This window comes from Eublepharis macularius, chromosome 13 (genome assembly GCF_028583425.1).
Source record: "Eublepharis macularius isolate TG4126 chromosome 13, MPM_Emac_v1.0, whole genome shotgun sequence".
Taxonomy (NCBI): domain Eukaryota; kingdom Metazoa; phylum Chordata; class Lepidosauria; order Squamata; family Eublepharidae; genus Eublepharis; species Eublepharis macularius.
Genome location: NC_072802.1, coordinates 31,833,284 through 31,854,181, shown reverse-complemented (window position 1 = coordinate 31,854,181; position 20,898 = coordinate 31,833,284). Strand labels below are relative to the sequence as shown.

The window sequence follows — 20,898 nt, the reverse complement described above, 5'->3', positions numbered from 1 at the left end:
AGCTAGTACACTGTTGCTAATCAGAAGATAATTACACTGTTGAGCTTAGCAAGGTTTCTGGATTGCAGTGACCCTGAACAAATCAAAATAGGGCAGGTATGGTGGCAGACCTCGCTCATACAAGCCCTACTGCTGTTAAGTAGCAGAGTGTAATTCCACATACAGGTATGCCTTCTGGTTGCCAAGCTGCACAATCAAGGATTCAGAAAGTACTTGACCTGTGAATCATTTGAGTGGCAAAGCCAGTGTTTTGAATACAGTGGCCCATTCACTCAAGAAAAAAAAACCTACATTCTATGCATTGGTAGAAAAAAAACCCACCATCTTCTCCAACTATACACTAGAAAATGTGTGACAACCTTCTCTTACCTATTTATTATGTGGCTGATAGGTCTGCAATCTAAATGTGATGAAAGTGAACCAGACAGAAGAACAACATGTTCTTCTCTGGCATACATAATGTGATCACGCAGAAGAGGAAAGACTTATCTGAATGCTAAGCAGAAGCACAATGAAGAAAGGGGTGTGTAAGCACAAGCATTCAACCTTGGGCTCTTCCATAAATTGCATAAGGCAACTATGAACTGGAACCTTTCAGAACTGAATTGTTGGTGGGGGTTACAATCTTGTGGGAGCATTCTCCAGTTCTATGTGCCATTGAAATGAACAAGAACAGAGATTAATTTTAGCAACGGTAGTTTGCATAGTAGGTTACTCTGGTGAGTTGTGCCTAATTGAAATAGAACTGGGACATCATTAGATCTACAGCCTACAAAGAGATTTTGAATTTCTCATCTCTATTGTTTCAACCTGCAAATATCGATATTATTTCTCTCTCTGCTAAGGGAATCTTTGATTCTTCACCATACCGTGTTATGGTTTCTAATACACATTTTCAATGTTCAACAAAGCAGCAGTATGCATTATGCCATGTTAAACTATGGGAAAGGCAGATATAAATATTTTAATATTTAAATACATAAATAAATGTATATTGTATGAATGACACTGACTGTACATACAAATGTCTATAAAAACTATGCAACTTCTGTATACCACACCAACATATCTACAAAACTGCAAAGAAGTAGATAACTGAATCTCAAACAAATGAAAAAAGTAATACATCTTCTCTAACCTCCTTAGGTTATGGGTGTCCTACTTTGACGGCTGACAATATTACTAAACAACCAGGACAATTTGTGAAGTTCCCGTTTTGCATCCCCGCAAATCACTGCTAGGGAATAACTTATATCTCAATAAAAAATATGTCATCACTCAAACAGAAGACAACATGGATACAGGAAATTGGCTGCAAATATGTGTGCCGTACACAACAATCAATTCAAAAAGTCAGTCATAAATCAAGCAATGTGTGGACACAATATCCCCGCACAACAGGCAAATGGAGCATGGGGATGTAAATTCATTTATGAAAAATGTAATTGCTTGCCACGGAGGGAAGCTGGCAGCAAACGTGTCAGGGATGGCATTTAATTCTCTGAACATACCAACTAAAAGGAGAAAATGCTGCCGTAGCAACTAATTTGAGTCAGAGGTAAATTCGCCATCACACTCATTCTTCAGGAGCTTAACAATTGTTGCTTTTTAAAAAGGTTTAGAACAGGCATTTCCGGCATATTCAGCGAAATAATATACTGGGTGTTTCTCTATGTCATTTTGTTTTTCAGGCATCTTATATGTCTTCAGCAAATGCATACTACTATCTCTAGAAAGAAAGTTGAGTCTCATTTACTTATGGGAGTCTCAAAACTTGTGTTCATGAGCTAGAAATCTGAAATCGGGACCATGATTAGTTTAATACAGCCTCATTACTAGAAGATCTGAAAACTGGACATGTGCAAATGGGACATTTCCTTCAAAACAAAGAAAACCAGTATTCCTCAAAATGATTAATGTACCTTCCATCAGAGCCCGGCAGCTGAAACCTCATAATTGTTTATGTCCTAGGATGTTATTATAGTCATCCAAGAGTCCAACTCTTGCTGGATTTCAGCAGCTTCAGATGGGAAAGGATGATTCATAGTGGCAAAGAAATATTTTTGAAGTCATCGAATGAGATATTGGTGTTCATTCTCACACATCGTTGCTTAGCTTACAGCCCAGACTAGTTATGATAGACAGGGCAGATAATATTTCAGTGTTTTATGCATTTATTTTTCCTTTTTAAAAGTCTGGGAAGATCCAATCACCGATCTCCCAGAGTAGACATGGGCATGAAATGGAAAAAAACCGAAATGAGAGTTTCATGTTTTGTCACGATCCACAAATAGCGAATTATGAAATTTCACAAAATTAACACGTTTGTCAAAATGATTTGTTAGTTTTGTGATTTGTCAGAACCCAGGGCATTTCAACGGCCCCCTTCATACTCGGAGATGCCAAACTTGTAGGGAGACTTCAGCAGGTTCTCTTCCTGGAAGCAACAAGAGTGTGAGCCCTCAAAAGAGCAGGGAAAGAATTAAGAAGAAATAAAGACAAACAAATAAAAAAAGGGGGAGGCCTAGGCCCCAGAGCCAGGCTAAGGCCTGAGACTAGGGTGGGGTGAGGTGGAGGAAAAACGGCACCCTCACCCAAAGACCTTCCCACAGCAAGGCCAAGAGCTGCAAATAAGAGGCTTCTTCCAGTCTCTTTTGAAGCAGCAGCAACCAAAAGCACAATCCCAAATCCACACTCTTTCTCACTACCCCAATCCCAGCAACAGGTCCTCCTCCCTCCCTCTCTGTCTACTGGGACTGAAACACAAGGCAGAGAAAGAGGTGCTTTTTATAAAAAAAAACGCTGACATAGAGCAGAACAGGAGGTCTGTGGTTGGCTGACAGACCTGCCTAACAGGGTTTGGAGGGTTGAGATTGGTGTGCCCATGGCTACAGAAGGCCCACCTCCATGGTTGCCTAGGGGATTGACCCCCAGCTCCTGGCTGTATAGGACAGAATGGAAGCTCTCCAGATGGCTAGGAGAGCTGCCAGTCAAGGGTAAGTGGGCTATGATTGGGGTTTCCAATGGCAACAAAAGGTCTGGGCCCATTGTTGCCTAGGGAATCAATGGATTGGCACCAGCCTGTCTGCAATTACGAATTGTTCATGAAGCTAACAAAACAGGCCAAAAAGTTGTAAATTTTGTTACAATTTTGTGATAACCGCTGTTTCGTGACACATGAAACGGCTTGTTTCATGATGAAATTTGCTTCGTATTTCGATTTGTACCCATGCCTATCCCAGAGTCACATATGTTTTGCCATTTCCTTAAAGGGCAGGGCTCCAGAGAGGTAACCAGGGGTCCAGGGCCAAATCTAAGTAACAACTGTGCTTATATTCTGCTCTTCTAGATAGATTAATGCCCCACTCAGAGTGGTGAATAAGTTAGTGTTATTATTATCCTTACAATACAGCTTGGGAGCTGGGGCTGAGAGGAGTGGCTTACCCACGGAACCTACTGAGCTCATAGCAGTAGTGGGATTTTGACCAGCAGAGTGCTGATTCTTAGCCCAGCCTTTTAATCACTGTGCACTCCTCTTGCATCCCCTTAAATGTTAAAAGTAGAATATAACACAGAATATTTTTACAGGACACAAAATAACACAGATAACAGAACTATATATAATATATATAAAATATATGTAATATAAATGTATTATATAAATATATAATCAACATAGGTTAGTACATAGCATTTAACGATGATTAAAAAATTAATGAACATGAATGCTGATTCACTAGATAGGCCAATAGGCTTTCTCTGTAAGCCTCTGCTCTGAAGGTAAAACGTAAAAGGTTGGACTGGCATCACTTTGTTTATCCTGCAGACTTTGGCAATATGAACCAATACCAATACGCTGGGGGCCCTCAGCATTGTGATATCTAGGTTTAATAGCTGCTGTGCTGTGTAGGATCCGGCCACTATGGTACAAGGCAGATTTAGCCTTTCAGCTCTTGTGTGGTCATGCTAATTGAAATTGTCCCCACCCCTCAATTGTTGTTATTCATGGAATAAGCTGTGCTTTGTTTGTCTTCTTCCCTTCCAAGGCTAATGAGCCTGCAGGGAGAAGGAGGTTGGTTTTGCTTAGCAAAAGCATGTGAAAACGGAAAGGTTAAATCTCTCCCTCTCCCCACTCTGCACCCAGCTCTGATCTGAACTAGGGCCCCTGCAACAGCCCTTGAAAAATGTTTGGACAATCTCCCAGAGACGCACCTGTTTTGGACCCAAATGCCTTGCAAATATTGTTACCCAAAAAGTAGGTCTCCTTGTGAGTAGGGAGGGGAATTAGCAACAAGGAGAAGCTTGCGAAGGGGAGGTAATTGGGATCTTTTGCACTAATATATACGAGGATCCCTTCCTCTAGAGAACTCTTTCAATAAGCAAGCAGATGTTCAATCTAAAAGAGTTTTTTATTTAAAATACTACATATTAATTGCACACAAAACATACAGCACACATACAGAGCTAACTAGAAAAAGAAACAGGGAGGAAAGTTGGAGAGAGTTGCAGAGTTGGGTTTATAGTTACCAGGTCCAGAAGATTGAGGGTGTCCGAGGGAGAGCAGCTTCAGTGACCAGCACTTCATGGCAAGAGGGAGAAGGGCTCAGACATGCCATCTGTGGGCGTGTGGAAGGTCCAGAACTGAGCACATGGCAGGACAGTCAGATATATTGTGAGACATGCCTTGAGGCAGGACTGAGAGTCTCTGCCCTAAAACAATGTCTTAATGGTTCTTCCCAGGGTGGGACAATAAGGCTGGTGAACTGTCTCCAAGATGGGACAATGAACTAGGAAGGTTTGATTAGGTCTTCCTGAGAGAAACTATAGGTGTAAAAAGATTATTTGATGTCCCATGATGGCTGGATGGGTGAAGTTATAATGGGAAAGTGGGTAAAGGGTAGAATTGGCAGGGTGTGTGAATGAATTCATTCAAGTACTTCTGGAGACCACCATTGTTCTATGGTTATGCACAAACTCCGGGGTGTGGGGCTAAGTTAGTCTTACTTCACTTCTCACATTCCAGTACTTTTCCATCTCCTGCCTAGCCAGGCAGCTTCTCTGTTTTTAAACACATAAGCAGAGGGGCTTATGATTTTGCCATATTCATAAGCCTTAATATAGTAAGGGCAAGTATGACCACTTACAGTATATGCTTGTGTACATATATTACAAATTGAAGCTCTTTGGGATGGAAATTTGAATGGAGATATGGTAGGGGAGAGGGCACATCTGCCCTAAATTACTTCCTCCACTTAGGATACCCCTGCTATGTGTTTGGAGAAAGAGAGGAAAGGACAGAGATATCTTTCTTCCTCTCTTAAAATATCTAAACTAGTGAGGTCACCTCTTTAAATTGGGTTGGATCCAATCAGCTTCTCCAGTTGTGATGTAAAGCTGGAGAGGATCTCCTTTGACCATGCTGGAGATCCTGGAGCCTACATAGACAAAAGCCATGTGGGACGGGAGCTGTAGTATGGACGGGAATTAGAGAAGACTGGGTGAAAAAGCTGGATGGATCCAACCCGCTAATTAGCAATGGACTTGGGGCAGACAAAGCCCTGCTTCACAAATTCATATTTGACAAATGGAATTCATCACCACAAGATGTGGTAATCACCATAGGCTTAGGTGGCCTTGAAAAGCGAGACCCAAATCTATCCATGAATCTTCACCATGATGATTAAATGAAACTTCTCCGAATACATGATGCTTGGGACAGGCCTATATAAGTGTATGCCTACAAATACAAAATCAACCTTGCACTTACAAATGTGTGTATTCTTCTCAGTGGCTTTGCTGCCATATGACATGAAACATGATAGTGAAATTTCCAAGTGACAAGGATTTGAAGCCAGGTGCGACAGGATTTGATACACATTGATACACATCTGAATGAAAGTGGATACCAAACATTTTAAAACGTTAAAACTGAAACTAAAAAAACCCTCAACTGCATCCAGTTAAGGCTGTCAATCTACTTGTGTGAATTTTTCTACTTCTTCTATAACAAGCAAGTTAAATGGCGAGTCTGCAAAAGCAGGGTGACATTTGCTCCATTTGCAATATGATACATGTTTAAATTGAATGTTCTCTTTTTCTGCTTCTCTCTCTCTTTTAAAATATCTGGGCTATATATAATTTTTTTTTGCATTAGAAAGTACTGGAACTTCATTCCTAACAAAAGGAGTTTTCTATGTCCTGAAATAGGGTATGGTTGATCACTGTAAAAGATACTAGTCACCGTCTCCTCAGAGGCTAGACTTGGGACCTTATGTCAGTTTAAAAACTCAAGGCACTTTCTTTAATATCAGAATTAAAGCAAACCCTATTAGTAAATCAACCTGATAGTTATTTTACTGGCATCAGCCAGAAACACATTTCTGCCCAGGACACATTGAGCTGGCAGTAAGACAAGTAGCCCTCTCCCCATAGCCCTTCTCTGTTAGTGAAAGTGTGGAGTGGAACGGAGGGAACGATGACACCCCTCCTGCCTCAGTGTGTGTTTGTGAGTTGATTTGTGCCCCACCTTTAAAGGTGAGTGTCAGGTCATGTGTTGAATGTGAGTCTGGTTGGTGTTTCTTCCAAACCAACTTGTGTTTAATGTATCATCTAATCAGGGACTAAACAAAGGGTCTCACGCAATTGTCCGTCATAAGACAGGTACTGTAAAAGGTTCATCTGATCCCATATGGTTTAGCTAAGTCAAGGCAGCTGCAAAAAATGCTTTCCACAACCTCGCTCCAGCCTAGAAGACGGCTTCCTACCTTGACATGACCAATCTGGCCACCTGGATCCATGCTATGGTAACATCAAGACTTGCTTGTTGGAATGCACTATACATAGGACTCCCATCCAAGTCAACTAGGAGACTCCAGTTGGTGCAGAATGCTCCAGCTTGACTGTTATCAGGTGCTATCAGGAAGAATGAATATTACTGCCATTCTTCAGTCACTCCACTGGCTACTTATCAGTTACTAGGTTCAATTCAAGTTATTGGCTGTCACATACAAAGCTCTTCATGGCCTTGGTCCAGTATACTGCCTCTCTCCCTATGTTTGTCCATGGCATCTTCACTAATCTGAACAGGGACTCTTGCAAGTGCCACCCTACACATGGGCAAAATCAACAGCTGCCTGTGCACATGCATTCTCTGTGGTGGCCCCCACTCTATGGAACAGCCTACCTGAAGAGGTCAGGAAAGCCCCTCTCTCCTGGCTTTCTGCAAATGATGCAAAACTGAATTATTCAGGAGGGCTTTTTACTCAGATAGGCGGGTTATACTGTAAGGAGGTGGTCTCAAAGAGATGCTTCATTAAAGAGATAGAGACCATAGACTTGAGTATTATGTGTTACTATGTACTAACTGTTGCCTTATGCCCTATCTGTTGCTTTAAGCATGTGCTACTATGTACTATCTGTTGCTTTAAGTATGACCCTACTGGTTACTTCTATGTTGTCTAATGTCAGTCCTATACTCTGCTTATACTCTGTTTCAGCATTTCTTCAACTTGTATTGGATTTTTGCCAATGTTATGTCTTTGTAAACTTGTATTTATTACCCTATGGCATTGTCTATTGAAATCTCCTTGATCGTGATCGTACTAATCTCACACTATGCAATTCCCCTTGAATCTCAGCGAGAAAGGCAGACTATAAATGACACAAACAAGCAAGCAAGCAAGCAAGCAAATGGTGCCATCACACAGATAGGCTATAAAACATATGGGTTACCACAACACAAGGTGCTGAAACAACTGTTCTAAAACTTCCTGTGGTACCATCTCCAGCATTTTCCAGGTGGAAGCTGAACCATACCCATACATGCCAGGAAGAAAGCTTGCTGAGAGATCATATTTCTCTGATATACCACTGCCAAGTAGTTGCTTGAGTTCAGACCTTCCAAAAAGAAGTGGGCAGGAGGAAGATCTGGAAGAAAAATACAAACCACTTGAATTTGACACAACTAAATTTGTAGTTTAGATTTCATTGTTTATGTATGAAGTTTTTCATGTGTAATGGTGTTTCATAGCATTCGTTCCCTGGGGAGAGCATAATTGTTATGTGTTTGTATGTATGTAAGTGAATCTATGTTTACATTTCTTTGGTTATGCTGATTCTATGACAGCTAGTTTTACATGATGTTGAGTTATAAACTGAGGGCCAAGCTATAAGTGACGAATGACACTTGAACAGCAAGTGTATCGAGTGGAGGGCAAGTGAACAGGGAGAAATACACTTGCTGTTCAAGTGTCATTCGTCACTTGTAGCTTGGCCCTAAGAGCCAAGCTACAAGGGACCAATTACACTTGAATGGCAAGTGAACAGACTCACGTGTATTCCTCCCTGTTCACTTGTGCTCCACTTGATCGAGTGGAGTAAAAGTGGAGTGCAAGTGAACAGGGAGGAATACACGTGAAGGAATACACAGGGAGGAATTACACTTGCCATTCAAGTGTAATTTGTCACTTGTAGCTTGACCCTTAGTCTTTGTGTGTGTCAGTTTTGCCTCTGAGTGGCACAAAACCACACTCTATCTTACAGGTCTGATCATGGATCTGCTGCTTATTTTCTATTTTGCTTTAATAGTGAAGATAGATGTACCAGTCTAGGGCAGCATACATGATGTGATTAATGAGCCCATTGGGTACCCAGAGATGTCTTTTTAGACAGATGTACAAACCTCCAAGGTGAACAGAACTTTGCTGTCATTGTTTCCTGAAGAATCCAACTCGACATAGTGCTGATAAGGTGGCCCTTTTGGCTATCAATAGAATCACATTAAAAATACACACCACCTAGCTTTAAAAATAGTTCTGAATACATAGTTAAATAGATATGCATTTTTAAAAGAAGCTGAAATGCCATCCAAAGCATGGAGGTGGGTGATGGGATAAAAATCCATGATAAAGTCAGATCTGGGTTTGTGCAATGATAGAGGAGCAAGGGAGGAGAGAAATAGAGTTAGCCCTGCAGTAGAAAAACATGTGCCCACTCTTGCAGAAAGAAATGGTTCAAACACACACATCCAATGTATTTCAGTGAATTTGCTTTCAGGGAGTCAATTTGTGTACATGCCATTTCCACCAAACTTAACTGGTGAAGAGAAACAGCCTTTGTGAGTTTTTTTGTAAACATTACGTATTTGTGCAAACCACTTCCATCATGTCTAGAACGACAGCTTATCTTTTAAAATGATGTTTGCACACTCATGGGTCAAGTTGATTGTTGCTGCAATTTGGAGTGCATGTAAGTTGGAATTTTGTTGGTTCCTACAAACAGACAGGTCAGATCCCCCCGCCCCAGTCCTGCCTCTGTCTTTAAGAGCAACACAGCCCGCCTTCTTATACAGAACTCATTGTAAAACACTGTTAGTACCCAGATGGCACACTTTTCATCACTGTGGAACAGTGCTGAGTTGACAGAAAGCATGCTGAGCACGCCACTAAACAGGAACGCCTCCACACAACCTCATACTTAAAGCCCCAATTCAGGTAATATGTTGTTAGTGTCCCGCCAGGATCAATTTATGTCTGCTAAGCTGTGGATTCTCTGTTGTTGTTGTTTTTAAAAAACTGCTGAGCAGGTGCTTATGCAAGCATGCACTCAAATACACAGGAGTAGAAAAGTAATGGGAGGAAGTGTGGATGTCAGAATAAGTAGACCCAAAAACATTATTCAGTCTTGGGAATTTTACTTTGCTCCCCTGATTGGTTTTAAAGGGAAGAGTGACTATTCCTTATTTCAGTTTTTCTTCTCCATTTTTTATTCCTGGTTTTGTAGGTTTATTTGCTCTGGACCAGCTTTGTCACATGATATACATGTTTAATTCACTGATATCATGCCTAATTTGGCCTTTAAAAATGCTTAACTTTGTTAGAGGTGTGTGTCTGGCTACTCAATGGGTTCAAGTCCAACTTCGTATATTTATTTTCAGAGACTCATACTCTGTACTTACAGCCCAATGCTCTTCAAGGTGCAGGGCTGGCCCAAGGTTTTTTTGTGCCCTGGGTAGACTATGACTTTGGCCCATTTAATAGACAGAAAAGAGACAAGTTGAGCACACATCACATTTTATTTACTTGGCATTCAGAATGAACAGTATTAAAAATACACATTTTTTTTTTACTTTCCATTAATCTTAATGTTTGAGTTGTAACGTTTTTGTTCTCAGTCATCAATTTGTGTAAACATTTATTTTTTATTTTGTTTATTTTACAAAATTTCTACCCCACCATTCTGCCCTCACAAAGGCAGCTTACAAATTAAAACACACATAATAAAAGGTCATTTTAAAACCATAACCCCCCAACACATCATTAAAACAATCAAAACCAGAGTTAACATACATACAAAACCATAAAAGCAACAAGTAAAACATTGGGCATGAAGGATAAATCACTGAGGGAACACTGAATGAAGCAAAAAGACTTCACCTACTGGTAGAAAATGGCAACTGAAGGAGACAGATGAATCTTCCCAGGGGGAGAGTTCTAGAGCTTTGGTGCTCTGGTGAGAATACTTCCCAGGTTGCCACTTAAACTAATCCAGATGGCGGAGGCACCCAAAGCAGGGCCTCAGAAGGCAACCATAGTGGTCCGATAGCTTCATAGGGGGAATTGGTGGTCCAAACCATTTAAAGGTCAGCACGAACCCCAGAATAACATAAGGAAATTAACTGTGAGCCAGCATAGATGAGACAAGAATGGAGAGATGTTCTCCCTACAATCCACTCCAGTCATCATGCTGGCTGCAGAATTTTGCATTAATTCAGGTTTCCAGACACTTTTCAAGGGCAGTCCTATGTAGAGTGTATTTTAGTCACCTAATCTAGATGTAACCAGTGCATGCACCATGGTGGCTAGATCTTTTTTCCTAGAAAAAGACCCAACTGACTAAGCAGTCAAAGATGGTAAAAGGCATTCCTGGCCACAGCTGCCATGCTGCTTATCCAGCAGTAGGCCCAGGTCCAAAACCAGCTCCAAATTGTGCGGCACAGCCAACATTGACTTAATTCCTGCAGGGGATGTGATACCTCTGAGGTAAATGGCACCCTCCCAAGGGGCCCTTGAAAAATGCAACCACTCCTTCTAAGCACATTTAGCTAACTGGACCTTGAAATCCATTTGCTGATTTTACCAGTCCATATCTTGGATACAGTCAGCATCATTGTGCTGACTCTTTATGTGATGGGTGAGAGAAACACAAAGAATGGATAGGATGAGGTTCTTTCCATAGATATGCTTTCCATAGATATGCTCAGGGTTTTTTTTGGGGGGGGGGCGGGTAGAGGTACTCACCTGTACTGTGTACTGGACTCTTTTTTGATAATTATTCCAAGTCCTAAATGAGGAATTGGTGGAAATCAGTGCAACTTTATATATGAGTATCGGCAGGGCTTTTTTTCCGGGAAAAGAGGTGGTGGAACTCAGTGGGTTGCCCTCGGAGAACATGGTCACATGGCTGGTGGCCACGCCCCCTGATCTCCAGACAGAGGGGAGTTTAGATTGCCCTCCACGCTGCTGAGCAGCGCGGAGGGCAATCTCAACTCCCCTCTGCCTGGAGATTAGGGGGCGGGGCCACCAGCCATGTGACCATTTTCAAGAGGTTCCGGAACTCCGTTCCCCCGTGTTCCCCCTGAAAAAAAGCCCTGAGTATCGGCACCCTTTTTGAAAACAAAAAAGCACTGGATACACTCCTTTAGGAAAGTCATCTCATTAGATGGCATCCTTCTATCCAGTGTAGATGAATTTGGCAAAGATCTGCTCCTAGAAATGAAGAGGTTGGTGCTGAGGAGGGAGAGGAGGCCTTATTGTGGATTTTATACACTGTCTCTTTCACTTAGTGTAAAATTATACAAGGCTAGAAAACAGCCATTTCCAGTTACTTCACATTTGATAAGGAGGTTACGGGAATATATGAAACATTCTTGAGGAGAAATTGGACTGCCAGAGAATGCTTAGAGAATAAGGCATAAAAAACACAACCACCCCCTATCTGTCAATCTTGCAATCCCACCCTGAACAGGTGCTCTTAAAAGTATACCCCACTTGATCTCAATAGCACTTCCAAGAAAGAAAGAAGACCTAAGGTTTCAGCTAGCCAGACTAATTCTTTGCATATCGACCCAGAAGCTAGCCCCACTGAATTCAGTGCAGTTTACTCCTGCATAAGTGTACCCAGGACTGCAATTTGAGTGTGAGATCCTGCATTGCCTATCAGCTAAGTTTGTTCCAGTCCTCCTGGGGAGGTGTGGAATAAAACACAAACCAGTTTCTTTTTAATATGTGCTTGAAGTTGCACCGGTAAGATCCCTGAGGATGATAGGAGGCTCAGTTATATATTCAAGAGCGGCGCAGCACTGCTCTCTGTGTGTGCATGTAAGCAGCTGGTGAGTGTAAGAGCAGATGCTCGCCTGCGCTAAGCTGATTTACTTGTTTAAGATCTGACCTCATCATTCTGTCAGAATGGATTCTCACCTAGACAGTTAGGAAGAGCTTTGCAGAAGCATTCAAGACACACAGGAAACAAACAGAAAGGAAAAACGAATGGATTAAGAAAAGACACTGAAACCAAAGAGAGAAGCAGACTCCATTTCCTTTCCGGAACAACAGGATTTGTGTTTGCTTGTGTGCTTCTCTCTTCCTCTCTTCTCCCTGACCTGCAAAGATGTCCGTGTCTGGTAAGAAAGAATTTGACGTGAAACAGATCTTGAGGCTTCGCTGGAGGTGGTTCAGTCACCCTTCTCAGACTTCCACAGGCACCGGAGGTTGTCTACAGCAGGAAGGATATGAGCATAGAGGCACGCCGGTTCAGAACAGGCTGAAGAGCCACTCGCGGGACAGAAATGGGCTGAAGAAAAACAACAGCCCAATCCATCACAACATATTGGCTCCGGTGCCCGGCCCAACCCCGGTGCACCACCGACCGATTCAAACCTGGCACGAACAAAACCTAATTGAACATCTGCAGGCAACTGAGCACACTCTAGAAGCTGGCACACAGGGAAACTGTGATAAAGAACAGTCACACAAATACACACAGGAACTGCAGATGATCACAGAGGACAACCACGATGAGTCTGTTGAGAGGTAAGTGTTCCAGATAGTTGGAGCAAAGGGGAAAAAAAAAATACCGTCTGCTGTATTGTTGGCCAATACTGCTTTTTTAACACTTAACCGCCCCCCCCCCCCCAAACAAACCAAAACCTCTAGTTCTTGCTCTTGGAGCTGCAGAAATCAGAATATTAAAATCTGTGTCTTAGGTAGCCTGAGAAAGATAAGGCTTGGAAGCCAAAGTAAATGAATTCCTTTTCAATGCTACTAAATGTGACTGTTGCTGTATAATTCTGATACATTTTGTGTCTAGCATTTCCTGGCTGGGAGATGCATCCCCCAAGGAACAAGCTTTTTCACACTTCACCTAATTTTATTCCCTCAGCATTTTCAGGTACTCGGCAAAACGTGTTTGTCCGAGGATCAATGGTTTGTCCTATAAATTGTCCCTTTGTTGTAACTTTATTAAAGTGTGCAACTTTGATAAATGGAAAATGGTTGGCATTCACGCATATGCCATTGTGTTTCTGCTGGAATCTTCACCGCTTCTGTTTATTACCTCTGTGACAAACATAATTAACCTTGAACTTCGCAGGAAAGCAGTGAGCAACTTCTGAAAGGTTTATTTTCAAATCACATTAATTTCACAGACAGTTTTAGTGCAATGAGAAGCTATTCCTGCCTGCACACTTACTTGGGAGTAAATTCCACTGCAGTCCTAACCACATAAGCTGCTTGATTTCAAAGATAACCTCCCAGGAAATGAATGGCACTTACTCCCTGGTTCAGCATTCTTGTGAGCGCAGTTTTACTCGGATGCAAATATCACTGAAATAGCAGGGACAACTTCTAAGTTCAGGATCAGGGTACGAATGCCTTTCTTTTGAGTTGAGCAAGATAAACAGAGGGAATAGCAATAAACTTCTCATACAAAATGTGTGTGGTTCCTTAAAAAAAAGAAGAAGTTCAAACAATTCTTCTTGGCCCTTCTTGAGTATGAATTCTCTTTACAGGTAAGTTCATTTATAAAGAAAGCACTTCTTCTGTGGTTGGAAAGCCCAGCTCCTTATTTTAATCCCCCCCCCCCGCAATACAAATAGTAATGCAAAATGTGGTCCTCCCTCCAGCCCATTTCAGTACTAAAAATCATATTAGACAACCTGCATGTTTATTCTTGTTGCTCAGAGGGATGATGTATGGCTGCTTTGATTCCTTAAAATCTATGTCTGGGTAACTTGAGTCAAAGAATATCAGCTTGTTGAAATGAATAGGATGCTGATATGATGTTCAACAGTACAAGTGTCACCCTGGTCACCAGACTGCCCTGATCTTTTGCATATTTACTTCGAAGCATGTCAGTGGGCTTACTTTCAATTAGGTATGCATGACATTGCAGACTGAAACTGAAGGCTAAAGAAATATGATCTTGATGAACTGTGATCTGGTTGCCAGATCTCTGCAAAAGGTAGCAGAGGAAGGGATGATGTTAGTTGGGGCCACAATGCTGGGGAAGAGGGTTTGACGCTCTCCAAACCATTTTCCTGATTGATAAAGTCCTCTCTGAGGTTGCTTTAAAGCCAGTAGGGAAAAAAAGACAGGGACAATGCAGGTACTGTCTCCCTCCCCGCCATTAGTGATATAAGCAACTTGAGGGCTGGGTGAAGGGTGCATCTGGTAACAGAAACAGTGGGTGGAGGGGAAGAGTTAAATGCTCCCTTTCCCTGCACCACTGCCCCAGAGCATATAACCTCTTCCCTATGGAGTGGCTTTGTACAGCTAAATTACACCTAGGGTATCATGTGTAGTTTGGCCTTATGTCTGAACAACTGTTGTGTTGCCATGATACCTGTTGATACATTTTTAAACTGATCAACATACTTGCCAGTGAAAGTCAGTCGAAGTTGGCAGTCCGTTGAGGATCCTCACACACCCTCCAGCAGCTTGGGGGAATGTAGAATGGGGTCCTGGAGACTCACAAAGTGAAGGCCAAGCTCCATGTGGTAATTGCTTCCCACCATTATGGGCCAGGATGGGTAGCATTCCTTTGACAATTGTATTGTAGCCTCTGCTGCCACTACATGCCTGGTCCATAGACTGGACGAAGGAACAGCTTAGGGGGGCTTCGTTTTGGTGTTAGAATGGTATTAGAATGCTGGCCAGAAAAAAATTTGGCTGGTTTAAGGGTTATTACAGGAAAGCCCTGGAAGATGCCCACAATTAATTTCAAAAACTCTACATGTGGTACTGTTTACCATCTCAGGAGATATTTATTTGACAAAGAATATCCATAGTACAGTTTTAAACTGGTTTAATGCTCATCCACAAACTTGTTCACATGCTCCAACTCAGGAAACTGTAAGTAGAAGCCAGGAATCTCTGAGACAGAATTTTTGGCATCTCATTAAACTACAAATCCCAGTATTCTTTGGGGAAGTCATGACAATTGATGTGGTATAAAACAGACATAAATTTGCTTTGTAGATCAGGCCAAAGATGCATCATGGGAAAACGCCAAAGTCAACATTTAAGAGAAAAGCCTTTAAAACAAATATTTTCTTAGGAAAAATAATAATGAAAATTTCACATGGGGTTGTTACAGGAAGAAAGGGGGTGGTCAGTGACAGTGTAATTCATGATTGCTCAAAAGTAAATGGTACTAAATGCAGTGGGACATACTCTGTAATAAGCAGAGTTGCTAACTTGGAGTTGGGAAATTCCTGGAGATTTTGGAGTTGACCATGTGTGGGTTGCCAGGCCTACCTTGGTAACCACCGGGAGACCAGAGGGCCAGGGAAATGGGGAATAGTCACTGGCAATGGTGTGATGCTCCTTCTAGGAAAACCCCAGAAGATACATCATGTCTCTCTAGGATTCATTGGAAACTCTGGGGTAACACCATAGATTTTTCAAGTATTCCTAGAGGAGTAGGATGTCACTTCTGGGTTTTTCTGGAAGTGACACCACGCTGTTACAGTCAGCATCCCCCCCCCCCAATAGCCACTGGAGTGCCAGCAGACAATACCTGCTGGGGATGGGAGAAGTTTCTCTTTCTCTGAGCATATGGCAACTTTAAATCTGGGGAGGGTGGAGTTTGTGGAGGGGAAGGGCCTCAGTGGGGTACAATGGAAAGGAATCCAACCTCTGAAGTTGCCATTTTCTCCAGGGGAATTGATCTTTGTAACCTACAGAGCACTTATACTTCCAGGAGATCTTCAGGCTCCATGTGGAAGTTGGCAATCCTACTTTTTAGTGTGCCTATGACTAAGTCTAACTAGACAAGGCTCTGAGAGATCTATGACATGGTTGGCCCAGCATTCCTGAAACAGACATAGCAGCTGTGTAGATTTGGATCAGGGCCACAGAGGGAAGGAGAAGGAGGTTTATTCTACTCTGCATGATGCTGCCAGTAGAAACTGATTGCCCCATGCCATTATTAGCCTGGCAAGAAAAAAGACAGGCACCCTTCCTGTGCCCATCTTCTTCACTTCCAAAACTAATAATAGTTTTGAAGTTTAAATGGTCTGGCAAAACCATGTGGAGATGAAAATGTTCACTTTGCCACCCCACCCCCCCCAAACAAAATCAGGGTGACACATGCCAGCTATTTCTATGTTAAAAACACCAGGAAGATCCAGCGTGGTGTCCATGAAAGTCCTGAGAATGGATCTTACCATCAAAACATCTTTGGAAATTATCTCTCACTGAGGGATCCTTGGGCACATGGAGACCTTCCCCAAGATCTGTGAACTGCTCACAACAGAAAATGTAGAAAAGGAGTTGCCAAAAAGAGCTTAATATTTACATCAAACACAAACATTAAACAAAAAGCTGTTAAAAAGGCTCACAGAACAAAATGTACTAGTTCAGCTTTGAGAAATGAGAATGGTACCATATAGTCATGTACCAAGGCCAAACTGTAAGGCCAAGCTGTGCTTGGTGGCTGCTCCCTTTGGCCACAGTCCTAATAACAATTTCATGGGAGTAAGTGCTAGTCAATACAATGAGATTTATACCCAAGGAGACCTGATTAGGTTTATTTCCTTTGGAACTTCCTTCTATCGGAAGTTCACCACCCTCTGGGCATGACCATTTTCAGAAATGCTATTGGTCTATGGCATTTGGTCTAGTTTTCAACCCTTGTGGTATCATATATATCAGTTTTCTTCATCATGTATAATTTAATTCTGTTGTTTTATGGTTATATGACTGTGTTTGCATCTATGTGCTTCTTCTCTTTTAAAAAGCTATTATTTTCTGACACGAGACCCAAGTTGGAGATGGGAAAGTGAAAGACATGATAACATTTAACATTCCAGAACTGAACAACTAAGAGTCATTTTACATTTGTCACCAGGCTGCCTTCCTTTGTAGATCACAGCAATATGTGCTTACTGTTTTTCTTGTGCTTGGCTAAGTGATGTGTACTGGAATTGTGGGGGGACTCATCTAGTGGGAATTCTATTGACTCATAGCCTATTTCTATCAAGTATCCACTGCTGTCAGCGCCGACTAGGTGTTATATATTTCACGTCCTCTTAAATTGTTATATTCTCATTAATCATGTTGTTGTGCTCGTCTCCAAAAATGCCCTGTGTTCTAACAGGCATTCAAAACATTGTGTTTAGTTGTTTTATTTATTTATTCTATGCCAGAAAAGATGACATTTGCATTTAATGAATGTCATTTATTGCTTGAAAATGATCACTTCTCTCTCCCTCTTCACATCTGCCTCTCTCTCTATAATAGTAACACTATTGAGATACACACACATAGACACTATTACTACTAACAATATTTCATAAAATAATTTATATCCTGCTGTTCCATTCAACTGACCCTCCCAGGCAATAGACAACAAATAATGAAAAACCACCATAAAGCTCCCATTAGGAAACACCCTGGTCATTTTATCGATCCCATCTTCCAAGGACCTCATGGTTCCTCTCTCCTGTATTTTCTCCTGTGAAATAGGGTAAAGCTGAGAGAAAGGGACAGGCCTAACATGACCCTGTGGATGTCATATCTGAGTAGGCCTTTGAACCTGGCTCTCTCCAAGCCAACAGTCTAATGACCACACCATAGAAGCTTTCAGACAAGCCACCAGCCGCAGTGGCCCAAGCAATGAAAACCATCAACAGTTATCTTTTTATAAAAGAAATAAAAATTAGCCTCAATCATGGCAGAAAAACTAGGAAAAGCCCTGGTAAAAGATAGTAAGCATTTAATCAAATGCTCATATAGCACAATGAATGAACAAGTTTCACAAAAATAACAACAGAAAAGATAGGTTCTCATCATAAGAAGTAATCTTATGGGGGCTACTGGACTCTTGCTCTTTTCTTCTGCTATAGACAAACATGGCTAACCATCTTGATCCATCATAAGGAAACACTGATCCATTGGGTAATCTTTCAGCCTAGCCTAGCATAAATTGCCTCAGAAGGTTTTTATGAAGGTAAAATGCTGTATGGAAGAATCATGTATGCTGTCCTGAGATCTTTGGATGAATGGTGGAATAAAAATGTAATAACAGTTAAACATTTAGACAGCATGGGATTTGTGGCGGCTTTATCACTAGACATGGGCACGAAATGGAAAAAGCCCGAAACAAGAGTTTCGTGTTTCATCGCGATCCATGAATCGAGAATCACGAAACTTCACAAAATTGACATGTTTGCCGAAACAATTCAATTCATGTTCTGATGGATCATGAAACAATTAGTTTCATGATCCATCAGAACCCAGGGCATTTCAATGGTCCCCTTCATACTCGGAGATGCCAAACTCACAGGGAGAGTTCAGCAGGCTCTCCTTCACCCACCCTCCCAGTTTGCAATATGTTGATCAGGAAGGTCAATGGGAAGGATGGGAAGGGAAGTGCTGCCAGAGTGCATGACTGAAACGGGGACCAGGAGTTGCTGGATCAGAGGAGGACAAAGGACCAGCCATGGTGGAGGTAGGCTGGGAAGATGGAGTGAGGGGTGGGGTGGGGTGGAGGAAAAAAGGCACCCTCACCCAAAGACCTTCCCACAGCAAGGCCAAAAGCTGGAAATAAGAGGCTTCTTTCAGTTTCTTTAAAGCAGTCACAGCCAGAAGCACAATCCCAAATCCTTCCACACACTCTTCCACTCCAATCCCAGCAACAGGTCCTCCTCCCTCTCCCTCTGTCTACTGGGACTGAAACATGAGGCAGAGAGAGGTGCCTTTTATAAAAAGCGCTGACATAGAGCAGAACAGGATGTCTGTGGTTGGCTGACAGACCTGCCTAACAGGGTTTGGAGGGGTGAGATTGGTGTGGCCATGGCTACAGAAGGCGCACCTCCTTGGTTGCCTAGGGGATTGACCCCCAGCTCCTGGCTGTATAGGACAGAATAGAAGCTCTCTAGATGGCTAGGAGAGCTGCCAATCAAGGGTAAGTGGGCTATGATAGGGGTTTCCAATGGCAACAAAAGGTCTGGACCCATTGTTACCTAGGGAACTAATGGATTGGCACCAGCCTGTCTGCAATTACAAAGCTAATGAAACAGGCCCCAAAGTCGTGAATTTCATGATAATTTCTTGATAACCATGGCCCTTCAAAACGCTGTTTCACAACACACGAAATGACCTGTTTTGTGACAAAATTTTCTTCGTATTTCAATTCATGCCCATGTCTATTCATCATCTCTGTGATTTTTTATAATGTACTCTGTGAAAGTGTTTAAGAGTTATTGCCAACACCTAAGAGTGAGCTGTAGAAATCACCAACATGCCAAACTTCTAAGTTTTTAGGAAATAACTCTTGCTTTAAAATGTACAGGCTTTGATTTGAAAATTCAAGTGTCTTTTATGGTTCCTCCAAGGATAGTATGAAATTTGTGGTTGTCTTTTCTCCACTCAACCAAATTAGATAGGAATGGTTTTTTGAGCATAAAAATGGTGTAAAGTGATTATCAAATGGCACAAAGAACCATAAATAAGGGGAAAAGAAAACAGAGGGGATGAAAATGGTCTTCCTGACCATGTGCAAAAATTTCAAGGTGCAAACTCTGTATTAGACTGTATTCATGCAGTTCAATACAATGTCTAACCTGGTCAGCATTCATATTCACAAAGTATTGTACCTTCCCAGTAGATGGGATGGAGTGCCATGCTTGGGTAGAAAGGACTCATGAAGTTGCTCCTATAGCATCCATAGTCACATGCTTATTATAGCCATGCAGAATCTCTGCACTGGCAGGCTCCTCTCAAAATAGTAAACAGTGGTAAGTATGAGTGGCCTCAATTCACACTTCCTGTATGTTTTCTACTCCTCTCAGACTCTTATGAGCCCTTGGAATCTTAATTTCTGCAGAGTTCCACATTTAAATTTCAAGTCACATCTGCACTTACTATGCAGATGACATTGAACTGGACCGCTAAGTAGCAGTGTAAGCTTATTTCAAGCTCATGCAATGACTTCCAATCAACGTCACCCAAATACGGTCAGGGTTGGCTATACAGAACATCAATAAACAGCCTCTTGGTCTGCAGGCTTTGATAGTGGGATTTACAGGGTGGGAGAGTCATGCTCTGCCTTCAAAAAAGAGTCAGAGATCCTTTCTTTCTTTGGCTTCTCTGTTCACATTGACGTTGATGGTGAGTTGCCAGATTTCCTGTATGATTCAATAACAAAATAGCCATACCATACCATGAAACACAGTCTTAAGGAATTAACACTATAATGCTAAACATAGATAGGATTTTTTTGCTTTTGGATTGCACTGTAAGATCTGTTAAAAAACCCTAAAAGAGGGTACATGACTAGCACACCCAGAGGTCATTGCATAGAAAAAGAGCTGGAGGGACTCATTAGCATAACTCATTA

General features: G+C 41.9%; 1 protein-coding gene across 2 annotated transcripts in view; it reads left to right on the top strand.

Annotated features, from left to right (window-relative positions):
- Positions 1-12,666: 12,666 nt before the first annotated feature.
- The window catches only part of KLHL4 (kelch like family member 4), a 54,120-nt gene continuing 45,888 nt past the window's right edge, over positions 12,667-20,898 (top strand). Inside the window, exons 1-2 of one of the 2 annotated variants that reach the window (XM_054996409.1) lie at positions 12,667-13,088; positions 16,269-16,281. In XM_054996409.1, the coding sequence (XP_054852384.1) occupies positions 12,667-13,088; positions 16,269-16,281 (435 nt within the window). The remainder of the gene's footprint in view (positions 13,089-16,268; positions 16,282-20,898) is intronic. The other variant, XM_054996408.1, reaches the window with a different exon arrangement.